At 40.1% G+C, this 25,013-nt stretch overlaps 1 protein-coding gene across 2 annotated transcripts in view; it reads right to left on the reverse strand.

Moving 5' to 3' along the window:
• Window positions 1-25,013, reverse strand: part of PPP3CA (protein phosphatase 3 catalytic subunit alpha) — a 161,221-nt gene that overhangs the window by 38,033 nt on the left and 98,175 nt on the right. For both annotated transcript variants that reach the window (XM_027767270.1, XM_027767269.1), the window contains exons 5-7: window positions 24,066-24,205; window positions 16,433-16,510; window positions 14,176-14,270 (exon numbers count right to left, since the gene is read on the reverse strand). In XM_027767270.1, the coding sequence (XP_027623071.1) occupies window positions 14,176-14,270; window positions 16,433-16,510; window positions 24,066-24,205 (313 nt within the window). The remainder of the gene's footprint in view (window positions 1-14,175; window positions 14,271-16,432; window positions 16,511-24,065; window positions 24,206-25,013) is intronic.

The following is a 25,013-nucleotide window of genomic DNA, read 5'->3' on the forward strand; positions in this document are numbered from 1 at the left end:
GAAAATGGCCACAACACAATCAATCTCTCCTCTCCTCTCCTCTCAAGATTTTGAGCATGCATGTACATACAACCAACCTGACTGTCAAGCAACTGGGTACGGGACTCGACCTACAGTCAGTCATGCGGGAATCCAATACTGTAACCCCCACGCCACCTGCTGGCCCCACATTTATTTATTTTTTTCTAAAAGCACACATTTCAGGACCAGCAGATGATGTAACAGTTACTTCACTGGAACCCATATAGTCAACTGTGGTTCGAGTCCTGGACCTGGTTGGTTAAAACTCATGCCAGGCATGTGTAGTGCATGCCCAAAATCCCAAGAGGAAACTGGAGGAGAAGGGACTGCAGTGTGGTTATCCCCCACAGGGGGTGATTTCTTGCTTTCTGTCTCTCTCTCTCTGGCAAGCGCATGTGCCCTATAGCAAAAATCTTTCTTAACAACGACAACAAAACACATTTTTTCCAATACAGTTTACAATAGTTGTACAAGATAAGTTTAAATTATATGGCTATATTGACTTACTAAAATGTTTGGATTAAATCCCACATAACATAATAAGACTCCACTCTTCAACTCTGTGACTCTACCCTTGACTTCTGAAAAAGATGCAGCACTCCCCTTAGGAAAATGACCCCAGGGACCAGCAGATGACATAGTGGTTACGTAGCTGGATTCCCACATGGCCCTGTGCGGTTTAAGTCCTGGACCCAGAGGCTTGAAATGCTTGCTGCGCATGTGTGCGTGAGTTCCCCAAATCCAGACAGGTGACTGGAGGAAAAGGAATTGCTGCATGGCCATCCCCACTGGGGGGGTGATTTCCTACTTTTTGTCTCTCTGGCAAGCACATGTGCCTTATAGCAAAAAACTGCCAAAAAAAAAAAAAGAGAGAGAAAAGAATAAAAGAAAAGTGACTCCCCATGGTTCACTCTATACAGATGATGTCTGCAGGTTAGATATGCACACACAGAACGTTACACAGAATGGGAAGATCGTGACGGGACAGTGAGTCTCACTTCTAAGGGGATTCAGAAATTAACACCGTAGCAGACCTAACTGACAGCAGGTCTCTTGAGCACTTCCCATAAAGGAAAAGTCACCTGTTTTAATGGATCCCATAATCTATGCATAGACAATTTTAAGTGGCAGAAAATTGTCAGGTTGAGCTTAAACCTGCTCTTACCACTCACTGATCCTAGTTCTGCTTCTTGGAGAAATACAGAGAAAGTATACTTGTTTCTAAACAACAGCCTGTTAAGTATTAAAAATGATGCTTCCATATTAATTTCCTGAGCTTTGACGAGATTTCATTTTTATTATCATGTCATGACGTATCTAATACAACGTTAGTGGAGAATAATAAATAGATCCTACACGATATTGGATAAGGGTTTCCGATTCATATTTAAGAATTGATAATATAAAGGATCAATAATTTTGCTATTCTAGTTTTTTCTTTGTAGGTTGATATTTATATGCCACATTATTTACAATGTTGTAGCATGTGATCACAGATAGGAGAACAAAGATTGCCCTTAAAAAATCCGTGTTTTGGCCCCGCTGTGGTGGCACAGGTAGCAGGGCCATAGCTGTGTGACGCTGAGGATAATATGAGAAGGGTCTTGGTTCATTGCCAAGGTCCTGGGCGGGGCTGCAGGGCATGTGGGAGGATGGGCCATGAAGGGCTTCATGAGAATACCCTTGCCTCTCTTGTTCTCTCAGAAAATAAATAAACAAACTTTTAAAAATCCATTTAAGGGGCCAGCAGGTCGTGTAGTGGATAAGGTGCTGGACTCCTATGTGGCTGACTATGGTTCGAGTCCTGGATCCAGTGGTTTGAAACTCATGCTAGGCACCTGTGCCTGAGTGCCCAAAATCTTGAGAGGAGACTGGAGGAGAAGGGATGGTGGTGTGACCATTTCTCCTGAGAGGTGATGTATCGCTTTCTGTCTGTCTCTGTCGCTCCATCTTTCCAGCAAGCGCAAGTGCCCTATAGCAAAAATCTCTCCAAAAATAAATCTATTTAAAATGTTTCTGAATCAATGATTAGTTTTCACATTTATGTAGAACTTCTTATTAAAGGCTATCTATAACGTAACAGGACTTGTGAAGCTCTGCACCTGCCTCTTTAACCAGGAATAATTCCTCAGGGCCTCTGAATATCCAACTCCCTCCCAGGGTTTGGGGGCCAGCCCAAACTCTATCTCTGCAGTGAGGCGTCTTCTGATTTCTTCCCGTGGCTATTCTGTGTCCTTTCTCTAAATTCCAAAAGCCCATGACTCTTATCTCCATAATGCATTTGTTACTCAGTTTGGATCATAGTTATTCTACGCATTCGCACACGAGCCTAACTTTGCCATCTTTGAGGAAAAGTGGCATTCACCAGGTTTGGTATTTCCTTTGTCTTCAAACTACCTGACTCTGAGCACATGCTCAGAGGTTACGGTCACATCTTGCTATTTCCCCTGTGATTTTTCCCAAGTAACTCGTTCTTAATCCCTCCAACCTCTTTCATATGAAATCGCTTCTTGATACTTTTCTTCACTCTACTTATCCTTACATTTTTTCCATGCCAGACTGGCAACACTCAGTTGAAACGTGGCACAGAACTTAATGCCTCTCCTGCGTGGGTTTGATCAGTCCAGAGTAGACAGAGGATGTACAGTTCTCTTCGACATAAATACTGCATAAATCACGTTGCAGCCTAACAATATGTCGATGTTTTCTACAGCCTGCATTTAACTAAACCCATACTTTGAACACGAAGGCTTTGCTTAGGATCGTTTCTCTAGGTGACGAACATGGTTCTAGGAAATATGGGGTCACAGACATTTTGGGGACAAGAACTGCAGAAGAATGTAGTCAACACTGACATGAAGGGAGCCATCCTCTTCTTTCCATGAACACTGAACCCTATATATATTTCTCTAAACCCATTCCTTCTTACATTAGTCTATCATTTATGTGTATATCATTTGGCCTAAGAGTTTATTTACATCGTATTGAAAACATACAAATGAAAAAAAAAGGCAAATTACCACACTGATAATTCTGACCTTCGGGATGGGAAAAGCAAACCATTTCCCACCTTTGCTGTGTGCTACAAAAGTGGTTCTGAATACTGCATATTCACAGCCGCAGAGTATCCTCACATCTTCAAAAGAATCTTTCAAGGCTCTAAGTTGTCTTTTCAAAGAGTACTTTGTCCTCTAAGTTTCTCCCTCTTTTTATTAACATTAGCTTGATGGTGTAGCAGGAGAAAGGAAAATCAGTATTATAATTAACAGTGCCCTGGAGGAAAGGGAGAGGCTTTATATAATCTGTCATTTAATCCTCACAACCAATCCCAGAAGCAGGTGTGACTGTCCTTGTTACAGACAAAGGAACTGCAGTCGAGAAAGGAAGACACTTTTTTTTTTTAAGAGAGGTTTTCGCTATAGGGCTCGTGTGCGCGCCAGACAGCTAACTGCTGGTTCCCGAGAAAGGAAGACACTTCTTAAACAACTATCAATGCAGACCTCAGTCCCACTTAAACTCAGCTGCTTTTGGGAACCAGCAGTTAGCGTAATGGCTATGTCATTGGACTCCCATGTAGTCGACCGCGGTTCCCGTCCCGGACCCGGTGGCTTAAAACTCATGCCGGGCACGTGTGTGTGCGTGCCCAAGATCCCGAGAGGAGAATGGAGGAGAAGGGATTGCGGCATGACCATCCCCCCTGGGGGATGATTTCTCGCTTTCTGTCTCTATGTCTCTCTCTGTCTGGCGAGCGCACGCACCCTACAGTGAAAATCTCTCCCCCCAAAAACCCCAAAACAACTCAGCTGCTTTTCTCCACACCAACACCGTTCCCTCCCCTCCATGCCCTGCTGCCTCTCATATATTATCAATGAAGGAATCCTGGCCCCAGTCATTAAACTAATTTAACTTGGAATTTGGTATTCGTAATTAAAGGCATTTTTGTGTTAGCCGAAATACATGTTTGATTCAGATGTGACTCATGAGAGAGGGTGAGACTTGTCCAACAGATAAAGCAGAAGTTCTGCTTCGTAGCTGACATGATAAAAGCATGTATTTGACACGGGGTTGCCACAATTTCAGTGTCTGGTGGTAAAAGAGACACTGTTTTAGATTTCGTTTTTGTTTATTAACAATAGCAATAATAAATTTCAACACTAGCTACTTTCCTGAGCCATATGCCAGGCACTGTTGAGCCTTTTAAAAACATTAGCACCAACCTTCACTATGTCCTTTGCATTTTGAAAATGAGCAAACGGAGCGGTAGAATTATTTGGATAAGGTCACAGTTAAGCACCATACTTCAGCTTTGGCCTGAATTTAACGTCCTTGAAGTACTATACCCCACATATACTCACACGGACAACACTCAGTGTCTCCACGTTTTGGACACAGATTCCTTGCATGTTTGGGCCCTTTCAAAATTAATACTGGGCTGGAAGGCCAGGTGCCCAGACTGCTGGATGGATTGTGTCCTTAATGACTTCTGGGACCTGAGGCCATTCCCTGTCTCTGAGCAAGGTCTCAGTTACCTCCCAACTGTGGGTTTATCTAGATAAATGACATGATCTCCTCCTGGTCTGAATGATGTTAACAAACTTCCAGAATAAAGAGCTCACCATTAATGCAAGGACCGATCAATATTCTCAATAATTCCATAGGACCTTTCCTTTTTTTCCCCTCTAGATTTTAGAAAAAGAATAATTTTAATTTAAAAATGTAAAGACATCAGTATATGTTCTTTTTTCTTCAGCAACATGGCATATCCATGGAAAAAATATTTCTGGAATAACCTTAATGAGTTACTCATAAATGTGGATATTTTTGCATAATAAATATATACCATAAAAATACACGAAAAAAAAAAAAAAAGAAACTGAAAGGCAACAGTCCGAAAAATCCGCAGTCACGAAATTCACAGTTAACATTTCAGCTTCCACCTCCCACACTCGCCGCCCCTGCCGCCTGCTTCCGACTGTCACTGGATGATAAAACTCAACTAAGGCCTCGCAGTGTCCTCTTCTCTGAAGTGCTTAAAAGATGCTTATCTCCAGTGCAATCTAAATAGTACGAACAGTTGTGCCTCAAGAATTACTCGAGCCCACCTTCTAAGACCTTGTCTGAGAAACAGGAAAGAAAGGACCAAAGTCCATGGGCACAGAGCTCCTTTCTCCGGTAGCAATTCCATGTCACCTCCTGTCGCCTAGCTGTATCAGAGATCTGGAGAGAGAGTGTGACATACCTGTGGGCCTATGTTATTAGTTTAGAGAAGACCAGACAGCACAGCAATAACTGCTCTTTGGTGGTACCAGCAAGTGTAAAGAAAAGCCTGAAGAATGTAAAGCAAAGCCTGAAGAAAACCCACCCCATGGACATGGAGGCTTGCGTATGCTCTTTTCCTGGTGTCAGAATTAAAAGTCTCAAAAGTTATACAATTATGCAAAGGTTTAAATACTCTCTCCAAAACTCCTGTTGAGATTTGCCACTGTGATGGTAAGAGGGAAGACCCGAGGAGGTCCACTCTCATGAATGGATTAATGATTACTCAGGGAGGGGTTTACTGGTCACAGGAGTGGGTGCCTGATAAGAGGATGAAGTTAAGCCCCCATTCTCCCTCTGTCCTTACACTTGTTATGACACAGTAGGGGACCTGTGTCAGATGCCAGCACCAAGCTCTTGAACTTCCCAGCCTCCAGAACAAGGAGCCAAATATGCTTCTATTATATAAGTGACCCACTTATATCTGAGTATTCCATTATGGTTACAGAAAATGGACTAAGACAAATGACTTAGTCTGACCATTTTTACTATATCTTAGAATCCTGCTTTCAAAGACATGTAAAAAATGTAAGTCAGTAATCTAGGGTCTCCCATTTGGTGAATGGGGAGAGGCTCTGAAGCTCTATATTTCTAGTAACGCAGCTGACCCTCTGTATACAGTGAAGCCCAACAAATAAAATCCGTATCTTAAGTCCTGTACTAGACTACCAGACCACATCCAAATCTACAAACATTTTTAAAAAGGGGGGCCTCTCTCACTTCGAATTTCACAATTTTGACAAGATGTAAACATTAATGTTTCATATAAACCTGATAACATTTTTCAGTATTGTCTCTACAATTGTTATCACTGGAGAAGCTGAAGATAAAGCGATCAATGACAAGACTAGAAGGGTCAAAAGAGAGCTTCCAATTTAAGGGGAACTATAAAAATACTGCTAATCAAGAGGATTCAACACATTCCAAATGTAATTTTCTTATTTTTTTAAATTAAAAGTTTACTCATTTATTTCTTCCATGATAGAGACAGACAGAAATAGAAAAGACCCCAATAGGGGTTTCATGCCACAACCCACCCCCAGTCTGACATTGTCAGGTTCAGGCTTAGAATTTCTAAATAATGATTAGCAAGGGACATTGCATTGATTCAAGCCTTTAATATTACTTCTATTGTTACTGTTTTTTTCCATTAAATGCTTTATAGATATTTCAATTTCTAGACAAGGAGGCTCAGTCTAGCATATGATGCTAACTATCAGAGCTAGGAGGCAGAGAAATCCAACGCATCAGGATTACCCCCCCCCACCCCCGCCCCAGCTGTTTCTGTTCAACTGGCAGCAGAACACTCTACTGGGTTGAGGGTTCAGCCTTGAGGAGGGAATTCCTTGCCCTGGTGAGGTCTCTCCTAACCTGGCGATCCAAAATCCTATGATTCTATTGGCAAAACTACGTGGAAAGTCAAGATTATCTCAAGCACTGTGTTTTTACTGTGCTGAAGTTTGACAATTACTTAGCTGACTACATTCACAATTATGTAGTGATCCTTAAAGCCATTTGCTGGAGCAAAGACATATAGATTATGTCTAAATTTAGTCAATTAAAATATAGACAGTAACTCTTAAATGTTAAATCTTGATGAGTTATTTTTTTTCCTTATTCTTTTCTCACCAATTAAATGATCAAATGTGAGCCAGTTTTTGACCAGTGTGAACTACTGGTCTAAAACTACCTTACTTAGGAAGTGGCTTCCAGCAATGACACTTTCACATTGGAGTTGAATAAACAAAAGTGTAACTGCTTTAGGGGATACAATTTAAAGAGAGAAATGAATTATTTATTTTAGAAAAATGTAAAAGTACTCTAACTTCATTCTTTAATAATGCATGTATGTGGATATATAACACTCATGTAATTTTAAAGTGGTAACAAATGACTCTTTCTTTCAAAAGCTTTTCTTGTCTTATTGAAGAACAGAGTCACCTAAGCATAATGCAGTCATGAGCTGAACCTCGGATCAGAGAAAACACTGCCCTGAAACCTTGCAAATATCAGAGTGCAGACAGGCTATCGACATCGTGGGCACCGAAGTCAGTGTGCTGTGTCAGTCCCAGCCTTAACTGGGACTAGCTGTGGGAGCCTCAGGAAAAGCACTCAACCCCTCCATGCCCTAGCTTTTCTTTCTTCTTTTTTTTTTTTTTTTTACCACAGAAAGCATGCAGGAGAGAACAAGGAAGCGAGACAGTGAGAGGGAAAGTGAGAAATTACCCCTGGAAGGATGGCCTGGCCACGTCTCAATCCCTTCTCCTCCTCCTCCTGGGATTTTAGGCACACATGCACACATTCGGCATGACTTTTAAGCCGCCATGTCCAGGACTCAAACTGCGGTCGGCCGTGTGGGAGATCAGCGCCTTATCTGTCATGCTACCTGCTGGCTCCATGCCTTAGTTTTTCATCAATCAAATCAAAATTACAATATAAGGTGATTCAGAAGGTTGTTGAAAGATGAAACACAAGATCAGCAGTTGGCGTAATGGTTATATCGCTGGACTTCCATGTAGCCGACCGCGGTCGAGTCCTGGTCCCAGTGGCTTAAACTCATGCTGGGCATGTGTGCATGTGTGCCCAAGATCCCAAGAGGAGAATGGAGAAGGGATTGCAGCGTGGCCATCCCCCCCCCCCGGGGGGTGATTTCTCACTTTCTGTTTCTCTGTTTCTCTCTCTTTCTGGGGAGCACATGCACCCTAAAACGAAAACCTCTCTAAAAAAAAAAAAGAAAGATGAAACACATTTATACCTGGAAGCACTCTGAGTGGTGTCTGGCATATGGTGGGTTTAATAAATGTTCATTATTATTATTACTATTATATGCTATTTGTAGGAATCAAGCAAACAGGATATGTATGTATGGTATATTGTCACAACTGAAAGGACTTATTTACATTTACTAAATATATCACCAATCTAGGATTACAAAGAAAATACACCAAGCTATCTCACTCAAAGTAACACTCTAATGACAACGATAAAGAAAATTCTAATAAACACAGCTAGGTTAATTATTAGAGAGTCCTGGAAATAAAAGTCAGTGAAAGGGGACATTCTGCTGAAACATTTCTCAGCTTCTCATTTCTGCAGTGAATTTTATTTTCATCTCAGTGCAATGATTTCTCTGAAAACCAATCAAAACTTCCTAAACTCATTTTCTCTCCAGCCTTACATTTCTACAAAAATTTCTTCTTTACCAAATCATGTTAATAAAGAAGCATTAATACTGTATTGTCCCGTTTCTGCTTTGTTCTTTATAAATTCCAATATTCAATACCATTGTTGGTAGACTTTCCTAGCTTTAATAATCGGTATGAAAAAAATGATCTTTTGTGTGTAATTCTATCACAGTCACAGAAATAAAGAATAAAAAAATATTTATTAAACCAATTAAAAAATGATTATTTGGGGGGTATGTCTTATGTTTCTGGTTTAGGAGGAAAAAAAATAAATTGACCTATAATTTGTTGGAAATATCAACTAACAAAAAATGACCATGAATATATGCTCACATTTTCGATATGGAAAATAAGTAAACTGGGACAAACAGTTCCTTAAGAGCAATGAAGAGGATCTTTAGACTTGAGATGATGGCAGGAAAAAAGCAAAGGCTGGGAAAAGGGATGACATGGGAGAAAGTCTCGGAGCTGTTTTCCGATGTGTAAAGCAACTTATTATTTATGTCTGTGGTTAGAAAGGCACAAAAATGCTCTCCAAGTGTTTGTCAACACTAAAAATCACGTTCACGTTTAAGACTGACCTCGTAGGTTTTCCTGGAACTAAGATATATACCCTGTATATACACATCATATATCCATCTGCCCATCCACTTACTCGCCCATATCAGACAACTCATCTGGACTGCAGAGAACTGGCTGTGGACTGGCCCAACTGAATTGTTTGATGCAGCGTTCACACCTGCAACCGAATTTCTAAATCCTTAAAGATTATACTCTAAGACTGCTTAAGTGTCACTTGTAGTTGAGTGTTTTTTTGTCTCTACAGAGTAATCACCATTCTCACATCATACTACCATTTTCTCTGATAGTATTTTCCAAAGACATTTAGATAATTATTAGTGGAATTATTTGTTCAATGTCCATCATACTCCCAGGTCATAGTACGAACGAGGGTGAAGATGACGTCTATCTGATTTCATTTATATCCCTAATACCTAGCATGGTGCTTGGTGCATAGTAAGCTCTCAATAAAGGTTTGTTTTTGTGAATGGATGGGATTGAAGTCACTTTTACAGGCAGTGTATATATATATGTGTGTATATATATATATATATATACACACACATATATATATTTTTTTAATTAAAGCTATGTGTCATTCCTGCCTTTATTTTCTGTTTGGTATACTTGGGTAACTCAGAAATCGTTTTTCCTTTAGAGCTACAGGTTCACAGGAGTAAAATAATTTGAATGTGCCAAGTGTTCAGCAAATGTTTAAGTCCAGCTTGGAAAGACACCAGCACTGGTTCCAGCAGTAATTGAAGTAGAGATAAAGATCTGTGGTCAATATTGATAAGGTACTTTGGGGCACTGACTTGCTATTCATTTCCTGAAAAAAGTATCCTGACCAATGCATTTATGAACTGCCTTCCATGTATAAGCAGCTTGGCCTTACAATGTGTATCAAAAAGCCTCCAGTTTCCAACTAACTATAATCTGATTGGGAAGCAGCAAGAATGCATAGAAAAGCAAACTAGAAGAAAAGTAAACGGTAAATACATGGGAAAATGAACGGCCCTGATGTTCAGAGGACAACCACACACTGACAGCTTTGCCCACAGTGATGGGCAGAAGAGCAAGACACACATTTTAGGTGGGAAGAAGTTATGTCCAAAGGCAATGAGTCAAACAATTCAGCTAAAGTGAGGGGTTCACCCAGAGTAAAGCAGAGAGATCGGTCCTAATGGTAAGCTGAGCCATACAGTAAAATTAAAAGTAAGAAGCTGAGGAAATGGTTGTGTTTTTTTTTCCTGCCAGCTTCCATGAAGCCCTGCACTAACACGTAGCAGAATAAAACAACATCAAATATTCAATGATGATGATATTTTAATATCACACAGCATTTTGTTTCAAAGCAATTTCATGAATAATTCACAAAAGAACGTTCTCCCCTCATTTTACAGAGATGGCACCACCTGTCCAATAAGTGTAACTGAGTTGTTTAATGGCAGAGCTGTGACTCAGACCTCTGTCTGAGACCACGGTCCCTTGCAAGATTTGTCAGAGTCAGGATGCAGAATCAGGGCAACAGGAGAGAAGGCGACCGTGTTAGTGCAGACTGGGGTGGGTAAGAGGGATGAACTGGGCTCCACCAAGGGAGGGCACACTCAGTCCTCACAGCTTTCTGAATGGTGCCCACGAGCAGTGGCAAGTAGGAAGCGCCAATCAGAACTACTGGATATTTATTATGGACGTGAACCTGAAACAGCTATTGCTGGTTTTAAGATGGCAGAACGAACTCACTTTTGTCATTCTTTCCATCTGCCAAAGAGTACTGTTGCTGCTTTAATCCACAGGAGCTCTAAAAATCAAATTGTACTTTAAATCTTACACTGTGTATCTAAAGCCCTCTATAGTCAGCTACTTTTTTAAATCAAATGGTTAGACTCAAAGATTCTTGACTGTCATTTTCCCATTGATTGTGTTTTTAAGGTGCCTGCAACCCAATTTCATTACACTGCTTTTAAAAATTCTAGTTAACATTGATTTTATTCAAATACAGTAATCCTCACTTTAGCAGTGAATAATTGACTCCCACTCCCACATGCTGTACCCACTGTTAGTATAATAGCTCTAAAGTGCTTCAGGAATTTCATACAAAAGTCTTTTGAAATTATGCTCAAACTAAAGAACAAGTCTTTCTTTTTCCTATCAGTTTATCTTCTTTGTCTCAGGAGAATTTTTTCTTTTATAAGAAAGGTCCCCGAAATGAATGCTTCCATCCCATTCCTGAGAGATTGTGATCTACCCCAAGGCAAGAGAACCCAGTCAAAGGAGGACAAAATCTCAAAGCTAGTGATGCACTGGCTTCTTCTTTTTTTTTGTTTAAAGTCCTTACACTGATAAGTCAGAACCACACGAAGCAGCAGCACACATCTTACGTGAAAAACAGCCCTGGGGTTGGAGCAAAACTATATTACCTACGGTTACAAGTCTATTTTTTATGTAGTAAAGTTCCATTTTCTTTATCTTCTTTTACTCTTGATTTTATTCTTTTGATGGTTAGAAGATTTGTTAAGTACAGTAAATGCAACTTAGCAGTCCGTCTCTGGCAAGAAAATAAGATTCCTAGCCATTCCCTTACTAGGACTTATATTTTTAAAATATTTCTTAAAGGCCAAAGAATAAAAACCACCCATGTTCGTATTTTATATACCTTCGGTAAATTACAGAATCCTGGTGGCAAATGCAATATGAGTCAGGCATTCCTTGGCGGGGCCTCAAGGACCATTCCTGTTCAGATTGAGAGCCTTCATCCAATCGATGGAATTAGTCGTTATTGTTTTTATACTAATCGTGTTTCCTGCTTAAAAAAATTCACTGGACTTGACTTTTTCCCCTCCTTTGAATTAAATATTATCCATTTTTAAATGTCTAGATCATATTTTATCTTAATGCCTTCTTGTAACATTTCAGAAAAGTATCCTTATCAAAAGTGTTTGTCTCTCGGGAACCAGCAGTTAGTGTAATGGCTATGTCGCTGGACTCCCACATAGTCGACCGCGGTTCGTGTCCCGGACCCGGTGGCTTAAAACTCACACCGGGTGCGTGTGCGTGCGTGCCCAAGATCCCGAGAGGAGAATGGAGGAGAAGGGATTACAGTGAAAATCTCTCCAAACAAAAAAAAAGTGTTTGTCTCTCTTAGATTATTCAATCACATTGTGTTTTATATTTTTATGAAATCACCCAAATGTTACTTGGTCAACTGCCTCTCAAGTACATGACATGCAAAAACATCTTTCATTTGATTTTGCACCTTGTTCTGCACAGACTACTGAGGGTAGTCTTCTCCTTGTTTCCAGGAACTGTCCCCAGACCCCTTGGTTGTGGCAGAACCTGCACTGTGCCCACTGACAACCCTCTCCATGGCTGCAGAGGGGGACCTGCCACAGCCAATGGCAACATAAATGACGATGTGACCACAGCGAACTCCGAACTCCATCCAACAGACATCATGCCCTGGGGTACAAGGGAGAGGAGTTGTGTGTTCTGTCTGGGGGACAGAGGAGGAGTGTCGGGAGAGGCAAGGTGCATGGCAGCTTGGTGACTGCATGGGCTCTGCCTTTTGGAGCAGGATACTTGGTGACCAGTCAGGGGTCAGGGCTTAGCTCCGTGCAGGAGGAAATGGAAGTACCAGACGGGGAACCTGGAAACAGAAGGGAAACAAAGGTGGCACCTATCAAGAACTAAAGACATTCAAGAGGTGCCTGGGAGTGAGGTCATCAGGGCCACACTATGTCTCCTGGCACCAGGCTGGGCCAGGACACCTCCCTGATGCATGGGAATGGCACCTAATTCCAGAGGCTTTCCCACTGGCCTAGAAACTAGGTTGCCTTTTTCTGCCTGTGCTGGGCCGTATTGGACCTCACACATACAGAGTGGTTGATGTTAGTCTTTCTGTCTCCATTTCCCCTCATCTCAGACAGACACACCTAGACATGCTGCTTCTCTGATATCCAGACCAACACCAACTACAGCTAATACCTTTTTCACTTTATCACCTGTTCTGACACTCCTGCAACACTTCACATTGTCTCTACATAGAGACTACCTTCAGGAAAGCAGGGTCAATGAATCTTCCCTGTTAGTAATAATGCGCTCTTGCTTTCCTGTTTCAGGCACACAGGTGTGGAGTTTCAAGAAAAAAGCATTAGACACTGAACCAAAGGCTGGGTTTGATTCCTTCCCTACTGGGCAAAATGACTAACCACAGGGACTGAACTCTACATATTAAACGGGAGAAAAGGGAAGGGGCTAATGATATTTACCTTGAAGTTTACTTTAAAACTTTTTTTTAAATGGAAACAAGCATTTACTTGCCTGGCACAGAAGCTAACTCATGGCAGGTGTTCAATAAATGTATTTTGGATTCGAATTTCAAGCTATAGCTTCTTTTTGCTTATTTTTCTTAATCTTTTCCATGCACCATCACACTATTCTTATTTAAATACACATCTTTTTAAGGAGGATGATTTTTACTACTGATTATTCTCTTTTTTAAAATTAATTGTCAGAGGATATGTGTGCTTGCCAGAGAGAGACAAAGAGACAAAAAAGAGAGGGAGAAAGCACTCCCCCAAGATGAGGCATGGTCACACCACAATTCCTTCTCCTCCATTGCCTCACCCTGATGGGATTTGGGGCATGCATTCATATGCACCTGACGTGATTTTTAATCATCCGGAACTGGGATTCGAACTGCAGTTGGCCATGTGGGTGTGATTTTTAAGCATCCGGGGCTGGGATTCGAACTGTAGTTGGCCATGTGGGATCCAGCTCCCTTAAGCACTAGGCCATTTACTGGCTCTATTATTTTCTTGAAAATTTCTATCTACCAGAGCAGCAGCAGTCAATCTGCTACACATTAGAATGTCCTGGGAAACACTTAGAAAATAGTGTGTGGGCTCTCCCTTTGATCAACTGAATCTGCAAGTCTGAGGGTAATCAGAAAATCCACATCAAATAATAACTGAAAATCTGAAGGAAAAAAAGAATGATTAAAAATACTTAAAAGACCAAACCCAAAATGAAACAGCTTAAGAATTATTACACACATTATACAAGACTGCAAAAGGGATTTAAAACCACTTACCTTTGTTATTGTATACATCTAAGTAATTTGGTGCTGAAAAAATTGTAATTAGAGAAGGGAAGCCTGTTGTTTGGCTTTTCCTGTACATACGATACCTAAAAACAACAAATGCAAGTTAAAACAAGGACAAGATAGAAAAAAGGTGATACCAAATTACACATTTAAAAACAGAAAGTTAAAGAGGTAAGTCCTCTCCTCCAAAGAGGATCCAGGTACACAACATTAAGTATAGTTTCTCTCTAAAGTCTATATACTGTAAACAAACATCAACCCTTTTCAGGCATGAGGATGAAAACACGCAATCATATAAACAGTTTCTAAATAGGTATTCTTGAATCCAGTCAACCTCAAGGTAGGAAAGAATTCAGGAGAAAGTCCTAATTCATTTCCTTGTGTTCAACAGAGAGGACACGGCTAAGCACTGTACCGAGGTACCCTGTACCCACTGTATTTCTCAGAAGGTCCATACTTTTGACATACAAAGACCAAATAAGCTGAGGAATAAAGACGTATCCCTAATAAACAGGCCAAATATTTTATACATCTACAACAGTCTGTTATACATAAGCATTCTGCCTACTCTAAGCAATTTTTCCCAAAGAATATCTCCTTAAATCTATGAATTTTACAAATTGAGAGGTTCTATTTTAAAATGTTATTTATTGCCAATGCCTGCTGGTGTCTGCTGGTCAAAAAATATTGTCTCAGCGGGGTTATATTTAATCAATCAGTAAGAAAACAGAACACTCACAAGAACTTTGGAAATAAACCAACAACCGAGTTACTTTTCTCCTTCTAGGACAACAATCACTTGTCATACATCACATTTGTTTGCAAATAATCAAAAAATATGGAGAGTCTGGCTCTTTCCTATAGGGTGAAAATATATCTCATGATTTCTATGTAATATATTTTGGGACTATCAGTTTGCAAATACCCTATAAAAACAAAATGTTTATCATTTCCTCAGTGTTCTGTTCTTTGTGGTAGATTCACCCTGCTTAATATGGTTGGATTCTAAAGGTAGCTCAAACAGCACTTTCAGATAGATAAACAGTCATCTTAAAATGTATAATTTTTAAAATTATTTCATTTAACATTTATTTATTTATTTGAATTTGACCAGAGAGGGACAGAGAGAGAGAAAGCAAGCAAGCTGCCAGTTCCAGGACTCAAATCTCTGTGGCTGGGATTTGGCCATGTGGGAGTCCAGCACGCTTAACCACCATGGCACCTGCTGGCCCCCAAACTTATAATTTATCAAATAGCTTGATTCCTCTCTTTTGGAAGAGCTGCTTGGCTGAGTATTTTAACGGGTTTCTTCAAACATCTACAACGTTCTGGGTATACAATATTGGATCAGTTTATACCTGTTGATGGGCTGCCAGAAAGATCTAATTTCAAAAGGGACTTAGCGTCTGCCTTGATTTAAGGGCCTCAGACACGGGCCTACTTCAGAACAGAGGCGTGACATGCCCAATTTTAGACATGCGCACAGCTCGGACACAGACACATTCGACTTCTCAGAAGACCCATAATACGAACGGATGGGTTGAATCATGTAAAGGCAGACGAGGCGTTTCAGTAAAGCATCCAGGAAGAGGTAATCAGACCTCAAATTCTGAAATTGGGCCAATTCTCCATAATGCAGATTTGATGAATCGGTAAAGTGAATAGTTGACATTTCTTAAGGGTTTTTTTATCCTTAAAATTAATCTACATTTTAAAAATGTATCAGACCAATTCAAAATCAATTTTATGTAATCATTTGGTGGTTAGAAAAGGATTCCCCCCTTTGTTTAAATGTCCTTATTTTTTTCCTTTAAATGTTATAGGGGTCGGAATGGTGTTCTTCTAAACAAGAGTACAATGCACATATCTTTGAAATGTTTATGTGTAACTTCATTCACATGGCCAACCCAGACAGAAAAAGAGTTGATCATCTACTCATTTATGGGACAGTGGGAAATGCAGGGATTGAGAGAAAATAAGAGGAGGCGCTCTTCCAGTGCTCAAAAAAGCAAGGTGAACATGGACTTATTTGTGCTAAAGGAAGAACTTCACAGAGGATTTTACAATACGCCTGCAGCCTCTCATCTCCCAGGATTCTGTCATACCTGTGACATCACAAGACAGTTTTAAGATCTAATTCCTCCTGGGAGCGAGGCTAGTCAGAGGAAACCCGCACAGCTCGAGCAGAGAGGAAGTTCTGACAAAGGGCTAAGCATGATTTTCATAAACACTCAAAACGGCTCACCCTGCATCTTGGGCTTCATGGGCTCGGAGTATCGATAACAAGTTATTGTGCTGTAAGAATTCACATACAGCCGGGTAACTGCCGGAGACAAAGAAGAGACAGAAGCATCCGTTAGGAAATTGTCAGGAGCAACGTACTTACTTCTAACATCGAGTCCTGTGTGATTCGATCAAGCACACTCAAACGTACATCACATAAAGCAAGCCTCATAGCTCTAAGAAGCTCCCTGCAGCATACAAGCACCTTCAGCTATACTTTTGACACAATCACAAATGGGTGGAGCTATGCAAATTTTTTTGGGGGGGACTAACTGGCTTTTATATAATAACACTAGAAACCTGTCCACTCTCAGAGTAAGTCAGTTTTCAAATATGACATGAAAATGAAATTTAAGATCTAAACCTCCATTTTCCCACAGATAGCACCAATTATATCTGTCTGTGTCTGTGAAGGCAGGAAAACAGAAATGACCGAGGAGGTGAAAGCGAGTAAGTATAATGAAAAAAATTAAGTTATAAATTTAGTTATTATTGTGGGTACATTAGGCTGCTTATATCATTCAAAATGTAGACAAGAGTAAGGAAACTTACAAGGCTTTGAGATTTTTACCTTTCATATGATCAACAAAACTTTAAGACTTGTTTGTCTTGACTTAATAAAAATATCCGATATATAATAATGTTTGTTTCTTAAGAAAGTCCTAGATTCAAAAAACTTCATTATAAATAAAATTCTAATTACAAATCTGAAAATCTTAGAAAATCCTTCACAGTCAGTATATCTATGCTCTGAGAATCCTTAATGACATAAAAATCTGTCAAAGACCTGGCCACAGAGGTGCATGTGGTAGACTGCCACTGGGCAATACTTGGGCCACAGGGGAGGCCCAGGTTTGGATTCCTGAACATGCTGGGTGTGCCAGTCATCTTGGTTGGTTGGGAGGTTGAGGGGAGAATTGTGGCACGGTGAGACCCTGTCAGGGATACCTGCCTCTGTCTAATGAAAGAAATTTGAAAGAAACTTTAAAAAAAAAAAGTTATAAAAACGAATAAATTTTTAATGACTGAAATCATGGGACCACAAACCAATATCATAAGATAAACTATAAATATTCATTTGAACCTAAACTAAATATATCATAGGAAACTCACTAATTATAAAAATAGTACTTTCAGGGAATATTTTAGTGGCAGGGGTTCACTAAAACTATTTTTTTTAATAAAAGAAGAGGAACATTCTTTCTGTGCTTCATATTTTGTAAGAATTTGTTATTAATTGAAAAATATATCACTAAGATGGTATAAAATATATTTATTATAAAGAAGATTCAATTCTCCAGAAAAAATGGGATCTGAAAGTGAAGTTTCTGTGTCATCCCAACAAATAAACCATCTACCGATGAGCACACTTGGATTTTACAAACTGAAGGAGATGCCCCAGCGTCTACATGGAGACATGCTGTATGGAATGTCGGAACAGAAGCTGGCCAACTTGTGTCTTCAATGGCTTCCATTCTACTTAAAGAGAAGATAAGTATGTGACCTGTCCAGACCAGGCATGTCAGGAAAAGAGCTTTGCTCAGAGACACTAGTTGGTCTTTCGAGGACAGCAGATTTGCTCAGTCCACATCAACCACAACATGCCCAGCCAGGGGGCTGCAGAGTAGGTACCCTGCGACGCTACTTCTTACCTCTCTGAGCCCTTTATTGATAGGTCTGTGCCTTTGCAAAGCCTCTTCATAAAAGACGGGCAATCGTCTTGTTAACCACTGTCAGGCGGTTGTTTGTCTAGCTGGGTTTCTTTTTTGCCCTTGGGCAAATGGCTTCATTGCTTCCCCCACTCTTCTTTTGTAAGAACTGACACTCAGCACTAGTTTCATGAACACATAATTTAAAAATATTTCTTCAGGCTAAGTTTGATACTCTTATATATGTATGCAAAGTTTTCCCCATGATAATAGATAATGTTTAAAAATATTCCTTCTTTTGAGTCTTTTTACTTTTGTTTCTATAATGTACTAAATTATATTTTAGACCTTGAATTAAATAGCCCAGACTTAAGATTCTTTAACCCGGATTTAGCCAGCAGCCATTATTAAAAAGCTTTTTTAAAAATGCTTTTATGTTTTTAGAGATACTTTCCCTGTGCATTTTCTGGCTCTTGGAAAGGCCTGCTCCTCTGCCAAGTTTTAGGCTCAACTGCTAACGCAGTTGACGCAGTCGTGCAGGTGAGGGGTGCAAAGGGTTTCTTTCCTTCATGGTGCTTCAGCAAGGCAGGGTCAGGCAGCAGCAATCCCTAGGCACAGAATATGGGAGAACGTCTCCACCTCCTTGGTGCCTTTACACTCTTCCCACCGAGACTACAGAAAACTCTCCCCAACTGTTCCAACTCCCCCTCTGCTCCTTGGGGCCTGGCAAAGGGTACTTAGCCCTGGTGCTTCCCACATGCTGTCAGACCTAACTTTACCTAGGACTCATCGTGTTTTTTTCTTGGCCACAGGAGTCTCCATCTAATTTGATTTTAGCCACATAGAGATCAAGTACCGAAAGACTCCAACTCTTCCTGCCAAAACTTTTCCAATCTTAAGCCTTTACTTGCACCTGGCTGCCTCGGGAGTGGAAACCATTTCTATATAAGGCAGACTTTCTATAGAAGTAAAACATCTAAAGGAAAGGGCACCGATCAAAGATTGCCATCTTTGATGTTGCCACTGGCAACTCGAAGACCTTTCACTCAGATGAAGACACAGAATGTTATCTGGACCCCGGAAACTCCTCCTATCACCTTCACTGTCACCTCCTCGCTAAGAGTAACCACCACCTGGGCCTTTGCTTACAGATGAGCTTTCTCTGAGGTTGAACTCTTTTTTCAATGGAATCACACAGTTAAGTGCGTACTGTTTGTGATCTAGCTTCCTTCACTCCTATCTGTGACATTCAATCGTATTATGTGCAGTCTGGGTTAGCTCGAACTCATTTGCCGCATTTAGTTGAATAAACTTACTAGAATCTTATTCATTCTTTTTTTGTCTATACAATTTTTTTAATATTTCTTTTTATTAATCCATTTACTTATCATCATAATCTTGTTTATATTACATTGAATCACATATAACTTTACAGTGCGTTACATTTCTTTTTCCAGAAGGAATACCATGCGTATCAGTCAAAACAGAGACATTAAAATACCCATTTCATCATTCAAAGCTTTTCATTTTTCCCCCTATTATTATTATTATTCCAATTATTTTTTAAACAGTCAATCACTATTTAGAATCTTATTCATTCTATGAAATGGATATTTGGCTTATTCCAATTTCTTGGCTATTATGATTATTACTGTTATGGACAAACCAGTATTTGTCTTTTGGTGCATGTCTGCACACATTTCTACTGGACATGAAAACAGGAGTGGAGTAACTCAGTTCCATGAATGTCCCCTCTTTGATAATAAATGTACACAGGAGGAAAGGTCAGATAAGACCGTTCGGGTGGGCGTGTGCAGGATTCCCAGTGGTACCTGCCTGCGTATTTTCATGAATGCCACTGCCCCTCCCTGCAAGGACCTTCCCCCCAGTGACTCTGGACATGTTCTGCTCATCCCCTAAAATTCAGGTGTGATGAGACCTCCTCCATGAGTAGTCCTTTGAGTCAATTCATTCATTTTGGGTTAGGAACCCCAACTGTGTGTGTGTGTGTGTGTGTGTGTGTGTGTGTGTGTGTGCACACCTGCATATTCATCACAGCACTGTTCACCTTGCACTTCGTTTGTCTGTCTATACTTACCAGTTTCTTCTACTACACTGTAATTCCCTTGAGACAGGTATCTATAAAACTTAACTGAGGGCACACACAGTAGGTACTTGGCTAAATATCTGTTAAATAATTGAATGAGTAAATACATTTTCCAGAAGGAAAACTATGAATGGAACAGTATGAACTGGGAAGATAAACAAGGAAAGATACTGATAAAATTGGGAGTAAGGTGCATAATTGTGATTTCAATAGATTGAAAATGAAGGTCTTGCAGAGTAGGAGGAAGGGAAGGCAAGATGGTTCAGATGCTGGTGATATTAGAAAGAAAGGGACAGGGACCAGAAGATGGCATAGTGGCCACACTGTTGGGCTCACACCTGGCAGACTATGGTTCAACTCCTGGGCCTGGTGGCTTCAAAAATCACTCCAGGTACAAGTGTGAGTGTGCCCAAGATCCCGGGAGAACAGAAAAGGGATTGCAGTGTAATCATTCCCTGTGGGGGGTGACTTCTTACTTTCCCTCTCACTGTGTCTGTCTCACTCTCTGCAGTGAGTGCACACCCTCTACGGCAAAAACCTTAAGAAAAGAAAGGAAGGAAGGCAGAAAGGAAGGATGGATGGATGGATGGACAGAAGGAAGGAAGAAAGAGTTGGTAAGACCTAATAACTGGTTGGTGGTGATTTTAATGCAATGCGAAAAAGCAAAGGCACTTGCTATTCTGCAAGTCTAAGAGAATGACCTATTAACCAAGAGCAGGAAAACCAGAAGGAAACCCCAGTGTGGACTGGACAAATTGAGAAGTAAATAATACTGTAATAAGGTGAGTTTAGGTTAGGGTGACAATGCAACACCTAGATTAAAAAGTTCCAGCAGGAAAACTAGAAATGGAGGATTCAAGCTCAGGAAAGATAACAAGATAAGGGGATAGACTCTGTTTGGAATAAAATTAGAGACTTTATAGTGAAGCCAGAGGAGAAGGTAAAATTCCCAGGGGGAAGTATGAAGAAAATGGCAAAAGCAGTGAGAGGACAAGGAAAGAAAAAGAAGACAAAGCAGATTCAGGGGCCCCTGTCTCCCAGTACGTTGGAGAAGAACCAGGATATGTTATTAAAAAAAAAAAAGGAGGAAGCCGCACACTAACATGGAAGGGCTGACCACAGCAGGAACTGCTGCAGAGATGAGGGGTGGCATGGTGAAGAAAAGGAGGGCTGATTTGTGATGAGGAGCCCCCAGTCATTTGAGTGAGCTGCAACTTGCAGCTTTAAAAACACTTTAAACCTAACTGTCAAGTTGTCCCTCAAATCTCAGAGGAACTTGAGAACATCTCATTTAACTCACTAATTCTGAGCGAGGTATACCCAGAACACAAAGCTTCCATGATTCAGCCCAGGCTGAACGCAAACTGTCACCGGAATCATCAAATCAGGCTGACAGCTTTCTTTGGTTTAGATGAAAATGAAAATTTTAGCTTCAGTTTGTCAAATCCTTACTCCTCTCCACAATCTAACCCTCGACCTACTTCAGGGGTCTCAATGACATGCAAGAACATTCTCCGTATTTGCGTGTACAAACCCTGGTCTCAGGTAATAAGATGATGGTCGAAGGGGGTCAAAAATGCAGATCCTACAGACGCTGTCTTCTTGTCACGCTGCCTATCTAATGAGGCTCACCAACAGCATGAACGATTCTTACCAAGGCAGGGTTTGTATAACTTTGTTTTATTTCAATCGTGATCCAGACAACACATTAGTAGATAGGGTGGGATATCAAATCAAATATGCAAATTCCATATTAATGTAACAGATAAAATAGGAGTTGTTGATAAGAGCAACTGCCCATAACTCACACTGGTAATTGCCACTACAGTAGTCTACCAATTTCACTGTTCACTTAGGTCCATCGAGATCGGCTTTATAAACCACAACCTGAACACTTTCAAGATGGCACTCAAATCAAAAGAATCAAAAAGATCTAGGGGAATGAGAGAGAATTTTTCTTCCTTCGATAAAACATAATCCAGCCTGCTTTGCCATTAGTCAGCATTTATAGGCTGTGGATTTGGGTACTCAGCTACATAAATAATCCATATTTGTCATGTCTAAAGATCATTATTAAGAACTTGTAATGAGATGAGTTCAATGATCATTTAGTTGAAACAATGTGTGAAAAATGGCTAAATTCTCTAATTATTGAGTTGAGGGATTTTATTCCTGAGATAAAAACATCTATGTCTACATTGACAAAACAAAAATATAACTCCATGTAAATTCAGCATGAGCTTTGCTTAGTATATTATTTATTTGCACATCTGACTGAAAAAGCAGAATGCTGTACTATGAACTATCGCACTAGGGTCCAATATCAGAGTCAAGAATTCTGACTCCGGTCGTTACTCTGTTACTGGAGCACAACTCAGGGGTGTCAAATTGGTGATTTAAACACCAATAATATAATACGGATGTAACAGCAAAATTGGAAAATGTGGCTTGGGTATAATTCAGCAATATTTAACTTTTCACTAAAAACATACACATCTTTAATAAAAGATGAACTAATTCCTAAATTAATTAATTGAGGAAAACAAACCTCACGCTTTCCCAAAAATGCTTGCTTCTTCATTTCAAAAAAAAAAAACAAAACAGGCTCATTAGATGTGGTGACCAGATTTCCAAAGCAAAGCAGTCAACTGTAAACTTTCTCATAAATCAACTTAGAACAAACATCTCTATTAATACGCAAACCACAAGTTCTTTGAATGACACTGTACACTGTGTAAGATTTTCTGTTCACGAATTGTAATTTCTCAAGTCCTTTCAATAGATAACTGCAAGAAACTTCCCTCTCCCCCATAAATAAAGCTTTATGTATGGAACAAAATGTTCTACCACTGAGCAGACACCTGATCCACCCTGAACAAAAGGATGCGATCCACTTTCTCTGGAGACACTAGACACCTGGCTTGGCGTGTTTATGCAATTCTAGCCCTGCTTTTAGCCTCACTGTCCAGGTGGGCAGTGACAATCGACTTCAGAGAAAATCAGACATAGTTTCTAAGTTTAACAAAACAAAAAGCATACTCTCAAATTCAAAATTTTACCTTTCTTTATAACCTCATTCTATCTCTCACTCAGAATAAGCTGTGGTCTAATGATAAGTGAAGGTGTGAATAATCAGGTGCAGGAGGACAAAACTGAGGTGACGTGTCAGGAAGATGGCAAGGGCAGGCCGAAACCCACTGGGCTCTAGGTTCCTTTCCGACGTGCTCTGAAGTGTTTTTTGCAATGAACAAATCCCCAGAGATTTGCAAACGTAAATTACTATAAAAATATTTTCAGCTTGGCTTATCAAGGTGCTAAAAATAAATTTACTCTGGTACCTAAATAGTGTGGAGCTGCTAATTTTAACTTACTGAGGAAACCAAGATAAACTTAAAAAAAAATTAGAATGACTTCAATAAAGTTTAATGAACCGATGTAAAGTAGTTTTCCTGATTTTTTTAAATATAGTGACATAATGGAATGAAAAATCAAAGGCTGGCATTAGAGCTTTTCTATAGTCTAACAAAATAAATTTTCTACTAGATCCTACTGTTTGGAGCAGCCTTTCTAGCCTCACTTCACAAGTTCTTTGCGCTTCTTCATACAAGTGTTATAAACTGTGTGTGTGTGTTATATCATCTCACATTTATTCATTCTCTTATTAATTTGTGCTCTCATTTTCATTTTGAAAGCTCTAAGAACCCATCTGAACCAGACTTTGCAAGGTGACTCTTTCATTTTTACTAGTTTCTTAAAGTTATACAAACATCATAAATAACTCCAACACAGGGACCATTCCATTGCAGCGTTTATGCCGCAAACGAGCTCTCCGTCCTCACCTGTAGAAGTACGAACATCCCCTGACTGTGTTGTGAGTGAAATGTTCCTGAGTCTTCTCATTTCCAAAGTCCTCCAGGGGGTCTGACCACAGGATATCACACATAGGTCCATAAGCAGGTGGTTCTTTGAATCGGTCTAACTAAGAAAAATAGAAAAAAGAAAGCAGAACACTAACCTCTGGGAACTCGAATTCAGCACGTTTAAGAAACCAGCACTTTTGCAATTCCCGTCCTTCGTTAGTTACAGGTGAGGGCCAACTGCCCTCTACCTGCCTCTGGGCACATCCGTCCTCCTCCCTCCAATTTTCCTGCCTGCTTCCTCCTGACGAGGTCAGCCATCTCACCCTTTCCCTCATGCTTTCATCTTACACTCCCCTTTGTTCCTTTCTCCTGTGTTCCTGCCTGCCCTCCTCTCTCCTTACCTAGTTTGGCTATCCAAGTATTGTAGTCATAATTACTTAATATCTATCTACTTTGGTTTCATTTCTAGAGGAGGAGCTTTTTAAAAATTATTTTCTTTGTGGAGAGTCCAATTAGTGCTTCTATTAACCTATAATTTAGAAATCTGGATGGGAAATGAATTATGATTTTTGTATTTATCAACATGATTTTGAGAAGGGGCAGCTTTCTCTTTAGGATCAGCTATTTGCTAGATAACATTGTGGATATTCACACATTAGTGGCTATCTAGGTTTCGAACTAAAGCACAAGTCTTCTGTAGTTGATCTTATTGGGCGTGAATAAGAGTAATGATGACATTGCAGTCTGAATAACGGTTTGTCCTCTGAAGGTTCCATGAGTAGGAATTTGATACCCAACGCAATGGCATTTGGAAGCTGGTGAAACTGTTAGGAGGTGAGGTCTAGTGGTCAGTGTTTAGATCACATGGGCCTTGCCTTCGTGAATGGGTCAGAGCTGTCTCGTGGGAGAGAGGAAGTCTTCTTCTTG

Source organism: Tupaia chinensis, unplaced genomic scaffold (assembly GCF_000334495.1).
Source record: "Tupaia chinensis unplaced genomic scaffold, TupChi_1.0 Scaffold144137_1, whole genome shotgun sequence".
In the NCBI taxonomy this organism is placed as follows: domain Eukaryota; kingdom Metazoa; phylum Chordata; class Mammalia; order Scandentia; family Tupaiidae; genus Tupaia; species Tupaia belangeri.